Here is an 18850-nt window from a genome sequence, read left to right as displayed (position 1 = left end):
GGAGGTTCACAACATTGTGCAAGAGGTAGCAACTAAAACCATCCCAAAGAAAAAGAAATGCAAGAAAGCAAAATGGCTGACTGAGGAAGCTTTACAAATAGCTGAGGAAAGAAGGGAAGTGAAAGGCAAGGGAGAAAAGGAAAGATACACCCAATTGAATGCAGAATTCCAGAGAATAGCTAGAAGAGACAAGAATGTCTTCTTCAATGAACAGTGCAAAGAAATAGAAGAAAACAATAGAATAGGGAGGACCAGAGATCTCTTCAGGAAAATTGGAGGTATGAAGGGAACGTTTCATGCAAAGATGGGCATGATAATGGACCAAAATGGCAGGGACCCAACAGAGGCAGAAGAGATTAAGAAGAGATGGCAAGATTACACAGAGGAACTATACAAGAAAGAGCTTAACGTCCCTGATAACCACGATGGAGTGGTCACTGACCTTGAGCCAGACATCCTGGAATGTGAAGTCAAGGGGGCCTTAGGAAGTCTGAGCATCAACAAAGCTAGTGGAGGTGACAGTATTCCAGCTGAGCTATTCAAAATCTTAAAAAACGATACAGTAAAAGTGCTACACTCAATATGCCAGCAAACTTGGAAAACTCAACAGTGGGCACAGGATTGGAAAAGGTTGGTTTACATTCCGATCCCAAAGAAGGGCAATGTCAAAGAATGTTCTAACTACTGCACCATTGCACTCATATCACATGCTAAGAAAGTTATGCTCAAAATCCTACAAGCTAAGCTCCAGCAGTATGTGGACCTAGAACTACCAGAAGTACAGGCAGGATTTCGAAGAGGGAGAGGAACTAGAGATAAAATTGCCAACATAGACTGGATCATGGAGAAAGTTAGGGAGTTCCAGAAAAACATCTACTTCTGCTTCATTGACTATGCTAAAGCCTTTGATTGTGTGGATCAGAACAAATTGTGGCAAGTTCTTAAAGAGATGGGCGTACCGGAACATCCTATTTGTCTCTTGAGAAACCTATATGTGGGTCAAGAAGCAACAGTGAGAACTGGACACGGAACCACTGATTGGTTCAAAATTGAGAAAGGAGTTTGGCAAGCCTGTATACTGTCGTCCTGCCTATTTAACCTATATGCAGAGCATATCATGAGAAAGGTGGGGCTAGATGAATCACCAGCTGGAATTAAGATTGCTGGGAGAGATGTCAACAACCTCAGATATGCAGATGATACCACTCTCATGGCAGAAAGTGAAGAGGAACTAAAGAGCCTCTTGATGCGGGTGAAGGAGGAGAGTGCAAAAGTTGGCTTGAAACTCAACATTAAGAAAACTAAGGTCATGGCATCCGGTCCTCTCACTTCCCGTCTCTGCTTTTTAGTATGCTATCTAGATTTGCCACAGCTTTCCTCCCCAGGAGCAAGCGTCTTTTAATTTCTTGGCTGCAGTCCACATCTGCAGTGATCTTGGAGCCCAGGAAAATGAAATCTGTCACTACCTCCATTTATTCCCCATCTATTTGCCAGAAACGGGACTTTGCTTAGATTTAAAGATGTTTTTAAATTTTTATAAATTGATTTGAATATGATTATAGAATGTTAAAAAGATATGTTGTAGGGGGCTGACCCAGCATGTCCGATGTATTTGATGATTGATGTTTTTAGTTTTTAGTTTAAAATCTTAATACAAATCTTTATATAAAAAAAGAGTTGTTCTGTCAGTAGGAGAGCTCAGAATGAATTCAGTAGTTCTGTACTTAGCAGGTTCAGCATTTTTATCTTTTTGTTGCTGAGTCAGTGTGAGTCCTCTTTCAACAACATAATTATTGTTATCATAATTAATAAGGGAGCGAGTAAAATGGTTTGAAGTCAATAAGCATGAGGTGAAAAAATAATCAATTTTAGATTATATACAAAGCTATGGATTTGTAATTATACACTTGAAATACTGTGCATAATTTCAATCACCACACCCCAGAAAGGATATTTTAGATTTAGGAAAGGGGTGAAAAGGGGGCAACATAATTTTCTGTGGCAAGATCAGCTTCAGTACAAGAGATGGAATTATACAATTATACAAAGTTTGGAATTATACAATGTTTAGAAAAAAGTGAGTGACACATAAAAGAGGAATATAAAAGTATACAGTCATATAGGATAGGATAGGCTGGACGTCCACATGGTGGGCATGTCGTGAGCAGAGTTGGCTGGTGCCGGAGGTCAGATTAGATGGCCCGGGAGGCCCCTTCTGACTCGCTCTGTTTCTATGTTTCTATATAAAAGAAAAAGTGGAGAAAATATTGGAGGCATTTTTTTTTGTCCTTCTTTTATAAAAATACAAGATCGGGAGTCATCCAGTGAAGCTGGGTACATTCATGAGAGATGGAAGGAAATATTGCTTCACACAGTGTCTAATTGAGCAAAGAAATTGGCTGCCATGTAATATTGGCTTCCAACCTACAAAGTTTTAAAAGGAGATATGACACATTCATGGTGAATAATAGTGAATAATAATTCATGGTGACCTTTTGAGTAAGAATCCATCAGTTTCACTAGGCTCAGTTCCTCAAACTTTGGTCTGCTTGGATGCAGCCATACATCTGAGTTCCTGGTGAACACACCCAAAGTTTGCATGGTGCCTGCCAGGAATGGAGCCCCATACAAACACTGCACAAGCAGCATTCCTCTTCTGCACCTCATGCAGCAGCCTTTGCTTGTGCAGTTACGCATAGTATAGTGGAAGGTTGCCAGTTGTGCAACCTTTGTTCTGTGAGCATCTGTAGGCTTGCTTTCAGCTCATCTTGCTTTCCAAGACTGGGCCAAGTACAAGAAGTCCATGAACTCTGCAGAGATGGAAAAGGCCATCAATGACTACAACCTTATGACTATGTACTACTTCCTGAATCAGAGACAGCATGTTTCCAAGTACCGCCAGCTAGAAATCAGCAGCAGGAGAGGGCTATTGCCCTGATGACCTGATTGAGGGCTTTCCATAAGCATCTCCTTGGCCACTGTGTTAAAAGGAAACTGGACTAGATAAGCCTTATATGTGATCCTGCAAAGCTCTTCTTATGCTATTATGAGTACCTATTTATTTATTAGTATAACATTTAATGGTAGAAAAGAGTCGGTACTTCACTTTGTGTATACTCGGAGACTCATATGAAACAATAAAGATCATTAAGCAGAGAAATGCTCATGAGATTGATATTGCTTGGAGGGAGAAACATAAATTGCCATAACCAAGATACAAATCTTACCCCTTAAGCATACATTTTCCATGCTGCATATAGGGATTTAAGTCATATAACTCACATTAATATAACTGCAAATGTATTGTACATCCTGATTTCTGGCTACTGCTGAAAGAGGATTCCTAGATACAGAACTGGATTACAGTCTTAGGAACTTTTATAATAACAGTCCTCCAGGATAGATATATATTGAAATAGATATTAATTATAGAACTTAAACAGGTTTAGTGTGTATAGATAGTGCTAGTGCTAGTGGGGCATAGCCTGGGAAGATTTTAGATGTCAAGAAGCATTCACAACATTCAAAAGTTTTTGTTTTCTTGTCAACAGGTTTATGTCCAGTGATGAACTGGCCTCGAGAGTAAGGGTGTTAAATAAACACCTTCCTGTCAGAACTTAAACATACATTCTCAGATGCATTCCTGCTGTTCTCACCCCTCAGAGAGAAAATCTGTAGCAGAAACAATCATTGAACAAATAATAGTCAAATTAGTGACAGACTTTCCAAATGTCAGCCTTGCTCTTAGAGCATATCTTGCAATTTTTGAAACAAGTTTTGAATGGTTGCATTTTTTTTCAAAGTTGAAACATATTTTTAAAAACTGTCTTAAAATACTATCTTAATTTCCTCTACTCTCAGTTAAAAATGAGATTTAAAAGTGTAATTTGTGATTTTGCTAACAGATCCACAATCTTTAAAAAGGGTAGTAGAGGGGACATGGGGAATTACAGACCAGTTAGCCTTACAGCTATTCTAGGAAAGACAATGGAAAGGCTCATAATAGCAAGAGGTCTAGTAATCCTAGGTAGGGAAGGGAAGTTGGCAGCCATGCAATATGGCTTCTGCAAAAACAGGTCCTGCCAGACAAACCTTGTGGAATTCTATGACAAGGTTTCAAGGTGGCTAGATGGAGAGGATGCAGTGGATGTGGTTTACTTGGATTTCAGCAAGGCCTTTGACAAAGTGCTGCATGATATCCTGCTTGAGAAATTCAGGAGTTTTGGGATAGACTAATGCACTATTTGATGGATTGGGCATGGTTGACTGACCGAAAGCAGAGGGTAACTATTATTGGGGAGTCATCAGGATGGTGACCAGTGACAAGTAGTATCCCCCAGGGCTCTGTCCTGGAACCAGTCCTGTTCAATGACCTGGTAGAGGGGGTGACCAGTCTGCTGATCACATTTGCAGGTGATACTAAAATGGGGCGGTGACCACAACTGAGGAGCAGGTAATCAGGATTCAGAAGGATCTGGATGGACTATGGAAGTGGGCAGGGGACAACAGGATGGCATTCAATGTGGATAAGTGCAAGGTCTTGCACTTCAGGCATAGGAATGGATATCATAAACACAGGTTAGGGGACAAGTGGCTGGAGAACAGCACTTGTGAAAGACATCTCAGGGTACTGGTTGACTGCAGGTTAAACATGAGTCAGCAGTATGACATGGCAGTCAAGAGGGCGAACCCTTGGTGAACCCTGTGCGACCCTTGGCTGCATAGCCAGAAGCATGCCTTCTAGATGAAGAAAGGTATTACTGCTACTCTATATGACTCTGGTGCACCTGCAACTGGAGTAATGTGTTCAGTTCTGGGCTCCACATTACAGGAAGGATATAGCCAGGTCAAAATCACTGCAGTATAGGGCCACAAGGATGGTGACTGGATTGCAGGGAAAGTCATATGAGGTGAGACTGAGGAAACTGGATCTTTTCAGCCTTGAGAAGAAGCTCTTGCTGACATATAGGTATGTGAGGGGGTGCCACATGGAGGTGGGTAGAAACCTGTTTTCTGTTGCAGAGCAGGGCAGGAAGTGTTTCAGTGGAGCAAAGCTCAGGGAACCAAGGTTCAATTTGGATGTGAGGAAGTACTTCCTGACAGTTAGGACCCTGAGGGTATGGAATGGGTTTCCATAGGAGGGGGTTGAAGCCCCTTCATTCAGGATCAGAGTCCACCTTCATCTGCCACAGAGAAAACAGTAGGAGTTCATCTACCCCAAACACTTACACAGGTAATTTCTAGATCTCGAATAATTAATAGCATATTTAACTGTTTCATCTTAAAGAAGAAAAATGCAAATTTTAATATCTTCTAAATCAATATTTTCAACATCTTTCTGCATCTTTAACAAATCACTGAAAGACATGAATGCTTTATGCCTAACCACTTTCTTCTAACAAAGTAAAAGTAAAGCACAGCAATTTTATTCTGAATTTTTCAGCTAGAGAATAATGTCTCTCTCAGAGCAATCCTATACTCTCAGACAGCCTCTGTGAAGTATTTTTCCTTTCAAAGCTGTAGACAGTGAAGTCAACCTAGATAGCCTAGAGGGGGAAATCACCCACCACCCAGTGAGAGGGGAGGAGAAGTTAAGCTGTGGAACCATCAACAGCAAGCCTCTTGGTCTCCATCCTCAGCCACACAGAATTACAACAAAGGAGGACAAAGCAGCTATTCTTGCCATCAGAGTCTAGGATAGATTGCTCAGAAAATGGAATCCTCTGTCCACTGACTAGCAACCCTGTAGGATTGTGCTCAAAGAAAATTCATTCCATCCATTTAAGCATGGCATTGATGCATACTGATTTTTCCACTATATCATTCCAATGACATAATCAAATACATTTTAGTCTTAGCAATGAGATTAATCACAACCGATCAATAATTGCTTCAGGCACTTCTTCCTTCAAATGTGGATTAGACTATATCATTTATCACACTGGAGAGTAACAAAAACATGGCAAAATTACATTACATCTCTTTCTCTTATGATAGCATTAGTTTATTAATATCCTGCTATTCTGTAAAGGCAACATTCAGAAATAGCTAACTAGGACTAAAAGCCTATACCCCACAGTTCAGTGATCTGTTATCAAACTGAAATTCTTCTTAAACAACTACTAATATACAGGTAGTATATAACAGTACTTTTCTTTTAGTCTCTTGCAACATCAGTTGACAAGTTTCTAAAATGGAAATGTTTACTCTGGTTTAAGGGCAGCCATCATTCTCATCTCTGGGATATGGTTCCAAAAATCTGCTCTGTGTTATGGGGAGCAAAGAAGCTGCCTCCATCTTTGACATGCCTGGAAAAAATCGCTCTCCTTTTGAGATCTCAAAAGGAATTGTCTGGCAACTGTTTTTCTATCTGGCACAGCAACTGGAGCAGTGGGTGGGGGTGGGGGTGTCCAGAGAAGGTCAAATTTGGCTTCTTCCTCTCAGTTTAGAGATGCATTTCAATTATCTACGGGCCTATTCCTTAAGGATTAAAGAGCATAGATTAAAGGGCTGCCAAACCCTTAAAGTCAAGGTGTTTTACTACCACTTTCATGAAGCAATATTTCTTCAATATTGTTGTAAGCCGCCCCGAGGCTTCGGCGAATGGGGCGGCATAAAAATGTTTTAATAAATAAATAAATAAATAAAATATACAAGGAGAGAGTGATTTATGATAAAAGCAACATTGTTAAATATGTACATGTCTGGTGTAACAATGATACATAATCTTAGACAACTACATGATACTTCACTGTTTCTTTACAGAGGATGCAATGTACCATATTCTGTTTGAAAGATGTGTATACTTGGGTGGGTGGGAGGGCTGCTTTGTGATTTGTTAACCCTGAGTACCATGTCATAAAATGCAGAAGATTATTTGATTTTGGAAGAAGTAAATCAACTTTAGAAATCAGCTTTTACTACCTAAATGCTCTCACTTTTTCAATGTGTATTGCATTCATATCAGGATGTAAGATCTTTTTTTGACCCAGTGCCAAAACACATCTCAGATGACTTTCCTATTATGCCTTTGCCATACACTATAAGGAATGAATATAGCAAAGCATTTATTTCTGGCTATTAAAAAGCAGTGCAATTTAATTAATTACTGATTAAATTTAAATTAATTAACTTTACTGATAGCCCATGTAGATCAGAGGTAGAGACTCTTGCCTGCTGATGGAACACTGGTCAATTTCCCAGGAACTTCCTAGTATCTCCTGATTAAGGTTTTTCCAAAGTAGCAACAGCAACTGATCAACCCAAGTACTCTATTCATAGGATCTCTTTAAACATATCAGTTATGACATATAGCTGTTAGACTGTGTGGGCATGCATTCTTGTTTTGTAATTTTATACTGAATCAGTGGATTGAGAGAATGCTAACAGAAATGGGTAGACCATGCCAGTCTGAAGACTAGCCCTTATACAGTCAACAGAATTTGTATTGATATTACAGAAGACTTGCATTGTGCTTACTTGTGGGCATAGCTACCAATCAATGCTGCAGCCCTAAAGGCCACAAAGGTGGCATAATGTTTACAAAGGTACTAGATTTGCTTTTACGCTACATGAAATATGGTTGAGGATATCTGAACAACAAACCATGGCTTATGATTCTAGCTTATTTGGTTTGCATTACTAGAATTTCTATTAATCAGGAGATGTGGTCAGAATCAGACCAGACTTCTTTTGAGCCAATAAAATAAATGAATTTTCCATGTAGATCTGTGGTGTTGATTGTCTTAACAGTGGGAAACAATTTGACATATGAGCTCATGAATTACATGAGCTCAAGAAGTAGCATAGAAATATAGAAACAGAGCGAGTCAGAAGGGGCCTCCCAGGCCATCTAGTCTGATCCCCGGCTCCAGCTGGCTTCGTTCATGACATGCCCACCATGTGCATGTCCAGCCTATCTTTGAACACCCTCACTGATGGGGCCTCAACGACCTCGTGGAAGCCCATTCCACACCCTCGGGGTCCTGTCAGGAAGTGCTTCCTGGCATCTAAATGGAACCTTGGTTCCCTGAGGTTTGCTCTGTTGGAGCATGTCCTGCCTTCCTCTGCAGGGGAGAACAGGCCTCTACCCATCTCCATGTGACATCACCTCACATACCTGTATGTCTCCAACATATCCCCTCTGAGTCTCCTCTTTTTCAGGCTAATACGTAATAAGTAGCCTCGAGAAGAGGATAATAAGTACTTATTATCCTTTATAATAGCATTTTAGCTTTTGGTACGTAAGTAAGCAGATCTGTCTGCTCAAATTCTGAGTTTCATGGTCAAATGCTGAAACCACGCAATTCATCAGCTTTCTCTTCTTGCTCCATTCATGGGCACTGGCAGCAGAAAGATCATTGCTAAACCTGAGGACACAAAAATAGACTGGATTTGGGAAATTGATCCCAAAGTCTTTCCTCAGGGAGAAAGCCTCCCCCACAAATGTCACATCCCCCTAGAAGAAGCAATAAGGGAAAGGATCTCTCAACCCAGAATTAAGAAAATTAGAAGCCAAAATTTTGTAGAAAAATTCTCTCCTTCTGTCCTCAGCCCTGTCTGTCTGAACATTCTATTCTCTAACAAACTTGCTCATGTCACAGGTTTTGACTATTGTCAATAATTGGCCAACATTCCACTAGTTAATCCTAATAAAAAGTATGATGGCTTTAGGCAAAAAGATTTTATTCAGCAAACCAAATCAACAAGAAAAAAACAAGTCACTGGAAGCTAAACATATAGTTATATTAGAATAACTCCCATAGAGACATCCCATGCATTTTGTATCCACAGTCACATCATATAGTCACATTTTCTTCATATTTAATTTTTAATTTTAATTTAATAAAACATTGTTGTCCTGTCTTTCACAATACGTCTCAAGATAACTTACAGAGTATACAATCATACAATACAATTCATAATACAGTAAATAATAATAAATTGGTTATAATAAATACAATCCATACTACAGAAACCATCAAATTAATCCAATAATAAACAAAAAAGAATAAATCAAACATAGGAAAATAAATAAATAAAAATAACTGAAATAATTAAAATAAATAGAATAAAATGCGACTGTTAACTTCAAGATCTAAAAGTCTAAAACTCTAATTCTTAAAATGATGGTTAAATAAAATATGGTATGACCTTATCCTCACAGCTACATAGTTAAATGTACATTTACCTCATTCTTCCTTCACTGCAGAGAAGCACATAGTGCCAGAGGAGTGGCACTTTTTCACCAGGCAGATGACAAGAAGAGAACTCTAAGGAAGTCCCCCTTATTTTGAGGGAAGAAAAATGATGCGATCGTGCATAGTCATAGAATGCATACTCATATAGTACTTCCATCATACAGCTACATCAATGAAACCACACTGCTCAGGAAATTCTGAACTGTTTCAAAGACTCTTCCTCATTACAAAACAAGGTGGGGGTTTGTACACATAAATATAATTCTAAACTGGAGTTTTGTCCTGCCCTCTTACCTCCACATCTTTTTCTATCTCCAGACCAGCTTCCATCAGGTTGCGCTCAAACTCATCCCTCTGCTCTCGTTTTGCTTCCTCCAAAGGATCCAATGGGCCCAAATCAACCACCTCAACATCTGGACTGGATACATCCTGGCCATGTTGTTGCTGTTGCTGTTCAGGTTGGCTTTTGGCTGTCTCCCCATTTGAAATAATAGCCACTGGTCTATGTAAGAGGCCTGGGGAGCCTCCACCAGACTGTGAAGAACATTTTCGGTAATGATAAGCTAAAACATAGTCCACTTTCCTTTTGCTGTCTCGGAAATGCATCCCTCCTGGTGAGGTCTTTTCTGTAACACCCACTTGAGCTCCATCTAGGTAGTTGTTAATGACCTGGAAGAAAGTTGGAAGAAACTTATTGAAGGAAATCTCCTGAGATCAAGTGAGCAGAAAGGCTCAATGGCTTCCTATTCGTAAGTGGATGAAGACATGCAATGCATGTGGTATATGCAAGGATTAACAGTTTTACATGGAGGAATGAAGCAAATGGTGCTCTAATTAATCAATATGTACAATAAGGTTCCACAAGCAGAGAACAGGTGCACTGAAAAAAGTGTTTCTAAAATAAATATTGTGAGATGAGTTCATACAAAGGCACCAAGCTATGGGCTGCAAGGAAAGGCAATCTTTTTTTAGGTAGATGGTCCCATCTACCTAAAAATGCCTGTGCTGAATCAAAACAATGTCCATCTGATCTATTTAGATGCCTCTGAAAATCCATAAGCCACCACGAAAATGATTTCCCTTTTTCTTCCCTAAGATTTGCCAGTCAGAAGTAGAGGGCTGCAGTGAACAAATCCCAGCCTAAGAGTTCATATCCCCAAGCCAGACTAGCAAAAGGAGCTTTGTCACAATATTTATAGCTGGTTAGGATCAGTTTTCTCTCCCCCTCTTGAACTATTTCCTTGTATCAGAGAGAGAAGGAATTTTAGACCTTGTAACATTCATGCTCCTATCTGTAACACACCCACCCCCTAGTATATTACAGCCTCTTAGGTATTTGAACCTGACAGTCTTCCCTGAATTGATTCCCTCCTGCCTTCTACATCCTAGATGCATCACCCTTTGTTGGGCTGTTTGGGGCATCCCCTATCTTTTAAATCTACAATCTATTGTTTCTGCATGCTTGGAGGGTTTTCAAGTATTTATATACTCCTGCTGTAGTGCTGAATGACTTCATCTTATGACCCTGCTGATTAGCACAGAAACTCCAAATGAAATATTTGAAAAAATGATATTGTTACTGCTTCTGTATATGGAAGCTTTGTTTATGCTGCTAATATATGTTGATAATAGAACTTTCCTTTCTAAATTGAATAATCCTTTGAAAAAGTCATCTGAAGCTGCAATGCTGCACCCACATACCTGGGAGCAAGTTCCATTGAACTCAATGGATTTTTCTTCTGAGAGCTTCAGCTATTGAGTAAGAATACTAATACCATTGAATAGTAAGAATACTAATACCATTGCCAATGTCAGTACCAAAACCTATGCCAATACAAGCACAGGACAGCAGTGTATGGCCAGTGAACCAGAAAAGTTAATTGGCCTTCACCAGATCTTGCCAGAGTGAACCAAATAAGTCAGTTATGTGCTATGCATAGTGCCCTTTTTCCTTGCTGATCAGCTTGACATGGAAAGCAACAAGACCCAAGTTTATGTAAAAGGGGGAAAAAGAAGTCCTCAATTATGATTCTTATACATTGCTCATACTGTTATACTTTTACTTTTATTCATTGTTCCCACCTTGGCCCTCATATGAGGGAAGCAGATACATACATTTTCACTAGTTATAACTGCACTGGTAGGCCACTAATCCCTGCTAGTTTCTGAATTTCAGTGAAAGAACACTGATCTAAGTGGATCTTGGCTTGATCCTGACAGGTACTTCTGATGCTCTTAAACACATTCAGAATAACATTATTGCTTTGTAAATGTAAAATGCGCCAACCGATTCTTGGGATTTTAGTTTAAAAAGACAAAGAGAAGAAAAGATTACACAAGACTGTTCTCTATGGATCACTAATAATAATAATAATAATACCAGGAGAAATATTCAATTTTATCCCAAATATAGCAGTTGTGTGTGTGTGGGGGGGAGGCATTAAATTATCCCAAGGTTACTTAATTGTGCAAAGAACACAGTTAACCAGTATCCTGCTTCTGTTTGTGGGGAAGTTTGATAGAAAAAATCAAAAATTGCATGCAAGGGATGATATTCCCAGTTCCTCCACAGATCTAAATGAACCACAGTAAACTCAACAGGAGATAATTCACACAATACTTTTTCAAGGCAAAGAAAATGCAACAGAAGCAGCCCAATTATATCCATATTTTCTTGGAAGCATGTTGTGCTGTGTTCTGTTGATCTTTACTGGTTGTTAAGTGTTCAGCCTAAATATTTGGAAGTCAGTTCTACACACAGACACACACACACACACACACACACACACACACACAGAGGGGTGGGGGGGGAGGTAACTGAAACACAAGCCATTTAAACATGTCAATAAAATGTAGGGTTGGGGAAGGGGAGTCTTGTGCTGTTCATGGTAGTCCTAGTCCTGCACTCTCAACCACTACACTACACTGTTTTATCTTTCATTCTTCCAGTTCCTGGAAGAAGAAAAGACAAAGTAAGAAAAAATGCTCCTGGTTGTAAACATAGTACCAATGTGAATGATCTGGATTCTGGGACCATGGGCTACACATCCTGGAAGATGGGCTGCTGGCAAAGGATGGGTTGCACCTTACAAGGACTGAAAAGAAAGTGTTTGGCCACTACATGAAGGAGTTAAACTGAATCCTACAGGGGAGGGAGAAGTACACCTGCAGGTAATAATGGACAAAGCCTTAATCTCTAATATTGCTCAAGAATAGACTTCCATGTTCCTCCATGTCTATATAATAATGCCTGGAGTATGGGAAACAAACAGCATGAACATGAGCTCTTGATACAAGAGAGCAAATATGACCTGATAGGTGTAACTGAAACTTGGTGGGATGACTTCCATGACTGGAATTCAACAACTGAAGAATATAGTTTGTTCAAGAAGAACAGCAGGAGCAGAAAGGGAGGTGATCACATTTTATGTTAAAAATGCATATCTCTGCACAGAAATAAGTGAAGACACGTTTAGTAGTCATAGTTAGAGCATCTGGATTCTTATAAACAGAGCAAGGAATAAAAGGAACATAGTGGTTGGAGTCTGTTACAGACCACCCAGACAAGGAGAAAATAGGATGAAACTTTTAAAAACAAATTGCCAGTATCTCAAGGAGGCATTATGTTGTAGTTATGGCGGACTTCAATTTCCTCAATTCCTGTTGCAAGACAAATTCTGCCAAGAAATTCCTAATGTGTTGCTGATAACTTCCTCCAAAAGAAAGTGGAGGAAGGAACTAGAGGAATGGCTATTCTTGGCTTTACTCTAACCAAAAGGGAAGACCTAGTGGACAAAGTGGAAGTTACAGAAACTTGGGGGAAAGTGACCATGCCATACTGAATTCTTGATTCTAAAGGAAGCAAAAGCTAAGTGTAGCCAAATGCATACCCTGGATTTTAGGAAAGCCAACTTTAATAGACTCAATATAATGCTAAGCAGAGCTCCATGGCAAATGACTCTAATGAGAAAAAGGAGTTCGAGATAGGTGGGAATTTAAAAAAAAAAAAAGAAAATTCTATAGGGACAATTACAAACAATTCCAACAAGGAGAGAGTGTAGAAGACAACAAAGGAGGCTCATATATTTTCATAAAAAGCTTAGAAATGATCTGAAAACAATGAAGGACATCTATGGAAAGACGAAGGAAGGCCAGACTGCAAAGAAAGGTAACACAGAACAAAGGAACAGGTAGCACAATCTTGCAGGGATGATATCCGGAAGACGGAAGCTGGAAAAGATCTGAGATTAGCAAGAGATGCTAAAAGCAACAAGAAAGCCATCTTCAGATACAACCATACTGAAAGATGGAGGAAAGCAATGAAGGTTCAGCTACTTAATGCGGATGGCAAAATAACAGATGACAAAGAAAAGACAGAAGTGCTCAATTCCTATTTTGTATCAGTCTTCTCCCAAAAGAGGACCTATGACCTTCCTGATGAAAACAAAGTACAAACTGAAGGAGCAGGATGGCAGTTTGAGATTGATAGGTAAATGGTCAAGTATCACCCTTGAACTAATTAGTGCAACTCGCCAGGACATGATGAACTCCATCCAATAGTAATAAAGGAGCTGGCAGAGGAACTCTCAGAAGCATTGTCTATTATCTTTGAGAATTATGGATGACAGGGGAAGTGCCAGGTGACGGGAGAAAGGCTAATATCGCTCCATCTTCAAGAAAGGAGAAAAAAGGATCATGGTTACTGCAGACCAGTCAGTCTAATTTCAATCCCTGGAAAAATTCTGGAGCAGATTTTAAAGCAGTCATCTGCAAACACTTTGAAAAAAAATGCAATGATTATAAAAACCAACATGGATTTCCCAAGAACAAATTCTGCCAGACTAATCTGATTTTATTTTTTGACTGGATAACCTCCCTGGTGAACTGTAAAAATGCTGTGGATCTAATCTATCTTAACTTAAGCAAAGCTTCAGATAAAGTATCCCATGATATCCTGATAAGCAAACGCCCTAAAAGCAGGCTAGATGAAATCGGATGGATCCACAGTTCACTATGGAATTGGATTCAAAAAGTTCTCATCCAAGGCACCTTCTCAAACTAGGAAAAGGTAACAAATGGAGTACCATAGGGTTCAGTCTCAGTGATCTTCAATGTGCTTATTAATGATTTGGGTGAGGAAATACAGGAGACACTTATCAGAACAGTGAATAATAAAAAACTGGATAGAATTGCAAATATCCTGGAGGACAGAAACAAAATTAAGAGTGATCTTAGAATTGTAGAATCATAGAATAGAATAGTTGGAAGGCACCAGAGGCCCATCAGGTCTAACCCCCTGCTAAGTGCAGGACTCCAAGTTAAACCATCCCTCTCAGATGGCTGTCCAGTTGCATCATGAATGCCTCCAGAGTGGGAGAGCCCAAATCCTTCCTATGATAGCCATTATCATACCGCTCTGACAGTCAGGAAATGTTTCCTGCCATCTAGCCAGAATCTGGCTTCCTGTAACCTGAGCCTGTTACTCCATATTCTACACTCTGGGATGTACTTGTTACCCTACCCTGAATAGGTATAACCTGTTCCAGAAAAAAAGTGAAAGGACAAAATGGGAAGTAGAATCGCACTATACATAACAGACACATATATCTGAAAAAAGAAGAAGAGGAGGAACTTACTAGCCTCAGTGAAAGCATCTGGCTTAATTTAAAGGGATTTAAAGAATTAAAAAAATAGTTATTGGCATTTATTACCAAACACTCCATCAAAAAGACAACACAAGCTTCCAAAAGCAACTTGGAAGAGTTTCCAAGAAGATTCCTTTAATCATCATGGGGCACTTCAGTTTTGCTGATAATTGCTGGGAGACAATTTCTGCCAAGTGTGGCCCCTCCAAGAGATTCCTAACATGTGTTCCCGATGACCTCATCCAGAAAAAGGTAGAGTAAGGAAGGAGAGGAACAAGTATCCTCAATTTAATACTAGCTAAAAGAGATGACCTAGTGGACAAAATAGCAGCCACAGGAACCCTGGGGGAAAGTGACCATTCTTGAATTCTTAATGATAAAGGAGACAAAAGTTAATTGCAGCCAAACATGTATCCTGGACTTCAAGAAAGCCAGCTTTAACAAACTCAGAACAATGATAAGCGAAATGCCATGGGAACTCACTCTTAAGGGAAAAGGAGTTCAAGAGGGGTGGGAAATCTTGAAAAAAAGAAATTCTCCAAGCACAACTATGAACAATTCCATCAAGAAAAAGTGTAGAAGACAGCAGAGGAAGCCCACATGGCTCCACAAAAAGTTCAGTGACAACCTGAAATAAAAAAAGAACATGTAAAGGAAGTGGAAGCAGGACCATGTCACAAAGGAAGAATATGAACGAATGGCAAGGAATTGCAGGAACAGCATCAGGAAGACCAAATCAAAAACTGAGAAAAGCAAGAAATGTGAAAAACAACAAGAAAACCTTCTTCAGATATGTCCAAAACAAAAAACATATGAAACAGAAAGGTGTTTGACTACTTAAAGTGAATGGCAATGTGAAAACACACAACAAGGAGAAAGTGGAGGTGCGCAATTCCTACTTGGCCTCAGTCTTCTCCCACATGAAAATCTACAATGAAGAGAAGTACAAGCTGAAAGTGAAGGACGGCAGCCTGACAGAAAAGGGATATCTAGATGGAATAAACATGAACAATTCCTGATGAACTCCATCACGGAGGAACTGTCAGAATCTTGGAAAACAGAAGAAGTTCCAGATGACTGGAAAAAGGTTATCATTGTTTCCATCTTCAAAAAGGGGAAAAAAGATGAACATGGAAACTACATATCAGTTAGTCTGATATCAATCCCTGGAAAAATGCAGTTATTAATAGAAGCCAACATGGATTTATCAAGAATAAATCCTGTCAGACTAATTAAAACTAATTTTTTTTGACTGGATAACCTTCCAAATGGATACTGTGAACACAATCCACCTTGACAAGCAAAGCCTTTGACATAGTGCTCCACAACATTCTGATAAGCAAACTAGCAAAAAGTGGTCATCAATGGTACCTTCTCAAATTGGAGAGGATTCATTCCTGGTCCCAGTGCTCTTCAACATCTTTAGTAAAGATTTAGATGAGGAAATTTAAAGAACAATAATCAAATTTGCAGATGATACAGAACTGGATGGAATAGCAACACCCTGGAAGACAGAATGAAGATCCAGGACAATCTTAACCTAGAAGGCTTGGCTGAAAGCAACAGAATGAGATTCAATAGGGACAAGTGTCAAGCCTTCCACCTAGGGAAAAAATTGCATTGAGACAAGATGGGGAATATGTGGTTCAACAGAACTGAAAGTCCTTGGAGTAATTGTAGACAACAGGGTAAATACGAGCCAACAATGTGATGCAGCCGTCAAAAGGGCAAATGCTATTTTGGGATACATTAACAGTATTACTTCTGTAAGGCAAGAAATAGTGGTTCCCCTATGATCCTCACTAGTCAGATATCATCTGGAGTACTGTGTTTAGTTCTGGGTACCAAGATTTAAGAAAGATGTAGAAAAATTAGAAAGGGTCCAGAGGAGGGCAACAAAATGATCCAGGGTTTGTCAACATTGCCCAATGAAGACTTTGAGAACTGGGTCTGTTCAACTTGATAAGAGAAGACTGAGGAGTGACATGATATCACTTTATATTGTAGATTAGAAGATTTGGAAGGGGCCAGAAGGCCATCTGGTTCAAGCCCCTGCTCTCACAGGACACTGAGTTACACCATCCCACTCAGATGACTGTCCAGACACTTTTTGAATGTCTGTAGCAAGGGAGAGTCCACAGCTTCCCCGGGTAATAGGTTCCATTGTGGCACTGCTCTGACAGCCAGGAAGTTCTTCCTGGTGTCTAGTCTAAATCTGGTTTCTTTTAGCTTAAGTCTGTTATTCCATGTCCTGCATTCTGGAATGAATAAGATGAGATCAAAGATCCTGATCTTTGTGAGAGCCTTTCAGGTACTTGTAGAGTGCTATCATATCACCCCTCAATCTTCTCTTCTGGATGCTGAACATGCCTAGTTCTCTCAGTCTTTCCTCATGGGCTGTGCCTCCAGTCCCTGAATCTTCTTGTTGTCTTATTCTGAACCCTTTCTAGCTTTTCTGCATCTTTTTAAAACTTAGGTGCCCTGAACTGGACACAGCACTCCAGGTGATGTCTGACTAGCACTGAATATAGGGGAACTAGTACTTCTTGTGTTTTGGAAATTATACTTCTGTAAATGCAACCCAAATAGCATTTGCTCTTAGTGCAGCTGCATCACATTGTTGGCTCATATTTAGCATATTTAGATGTGGCTTATGTGATCTAGAAGAACCCCAAGATCCTTCTCCTTTGCAGTATTATTGAGTCGAGCATCTCCCATTTTGATGCATTTGGTTTCTTGTTTCTAAGTGGAGAACTTGGTGTTTGGTATTTAATTTCATTATATTGTTTTCATCCCAGCATTCTAACCTGCTGATATCACTTTGAATCTTCTTTCTGTCATCTAATATCTATCCCACACAGTTTTGTGTCATCTGCAAATTTGTTAATCATTCCATGCACTTCCTCATCCAAATCATTAATGAAAATGTTGAAGAGCACTGGGCCAGGGACTGAACCCTGTGGTACCCCACTTGTTACTTCTCCCCACTTTGAGAATGTATCATTAAAGAGTACACCTGGGGTCCAATTTAGCAGCCAATTTTTGGCTCTACTGATAATTGTACTATATGACCCATTTTTGCTAGTTAGGTAGAGTATGTTGAGAAGAACTTTGTCAAAGGTGGCCAATGCTAAGTGTGGTTTAGGCTAGTGAGTAAGAAGAAGAAGAACTTCTCAGTAGTGGACCCACACCCCTGGAATCAACTTCCATCAGGGTCTTTGTGTGTATGTGTGTGCGCGTGTGTTTTATACCTTGGAAAACACATTAAGAATGTCCTACTCTTAAAGCCAACCTTGAAATAACCATATATGGACAAGAGCAATAGAATAGTGAATAAAGAAATTGATGCCTTTTGATAGATGAATTTGAAAATGACTTCTGTTTAAAATATCCACTTTAAAAACATGATACAAATTAGCAAGTAATTTGTTCAGCCTTTCCATTCATTTGCTGAGCATTGTGAGGCATTTTAATAACACCTCTGTCTCTCATCTTTGACTTGTTATGTTTCAATGTTTCTGTTTTTTTTTTAAATCTAGGTGCCTAGAACTGGACACAGTGTTCTAGATGAGGTCTGACTAGTGAAGAACATAGGGGAACTACTACTTCTCATGATTTTGAAGTAATACTTCTGTTAATGCGTCCCAAAATAGGATTTTTCCCTTTTAGCCGCTGCAACACATTGCTAGCTTAGCCTATTGTCCACAATTACTCCAAAATCTTTTTCTTTTTCAGTTCTGTTGAGCCACGTATTCCACATCTTGTCTCAATGCATTTGGGGTTTTCCCCCCCTAGGTGGAGGACTTGGCACTTGTCCTTACTGAATTTAATTATATTGGTTTCAGCCCAGCATTCAAGTTTATCAAGATTGCCCTGGATCTTCATTCTGTCTTCTAGGGTGTTTGCTATTCCACCCAGTTTTGTATTATCTGCATATTTGATTCTCTTTCCCTGTACCTCCTCATCTAAATCATTAATAAAGATGTTGAAGAGCACTGGGCCCAG

General features: G+C 39.5%; 1 protein-coding gene across 1 annotated transcript in view; it reads right to left on the bottom strand.

Annotated features, from left to right (window-relative positions):
• Positions 1-18850, bottom strand: part of ANO2 (anoctamin 2) — a 303704-nt gene that overhangs the window by 240702 nt on the left and 44152 nt on the right. Inside the window, exon 4 of the mRNA XM_044422266.1 lies at positions 9495-9869. Within this exon, the coding sequence (XP_044278201.1) occupies positions 9495-9869 (375 nt within the window). The remainder of the gene's footprint in view (positions 1-9494; positions 9870-18850) is intronic.

Source organism: Varanus komodoensis, unplaced genomic scaffold (genome assembly GCF_004798865.1).
Source record: "Varanus komodoensis strain SLA01 unplaced genomic scaffold, ASM479886v1 scaffold123, whole genome shotgun sequence".
NCBI classification, from domain to species: Eukaryota; Metazoa; Chordata; class Lepidosauria; order Squamata; family Varanidae; genus Varanus; species Varanus komodoensis.
The sequence above is the reverse complement of the archived record's forward strand: the minus strand, read 5'-3'. Positions and strand labels throughout refer to the sequence as shown.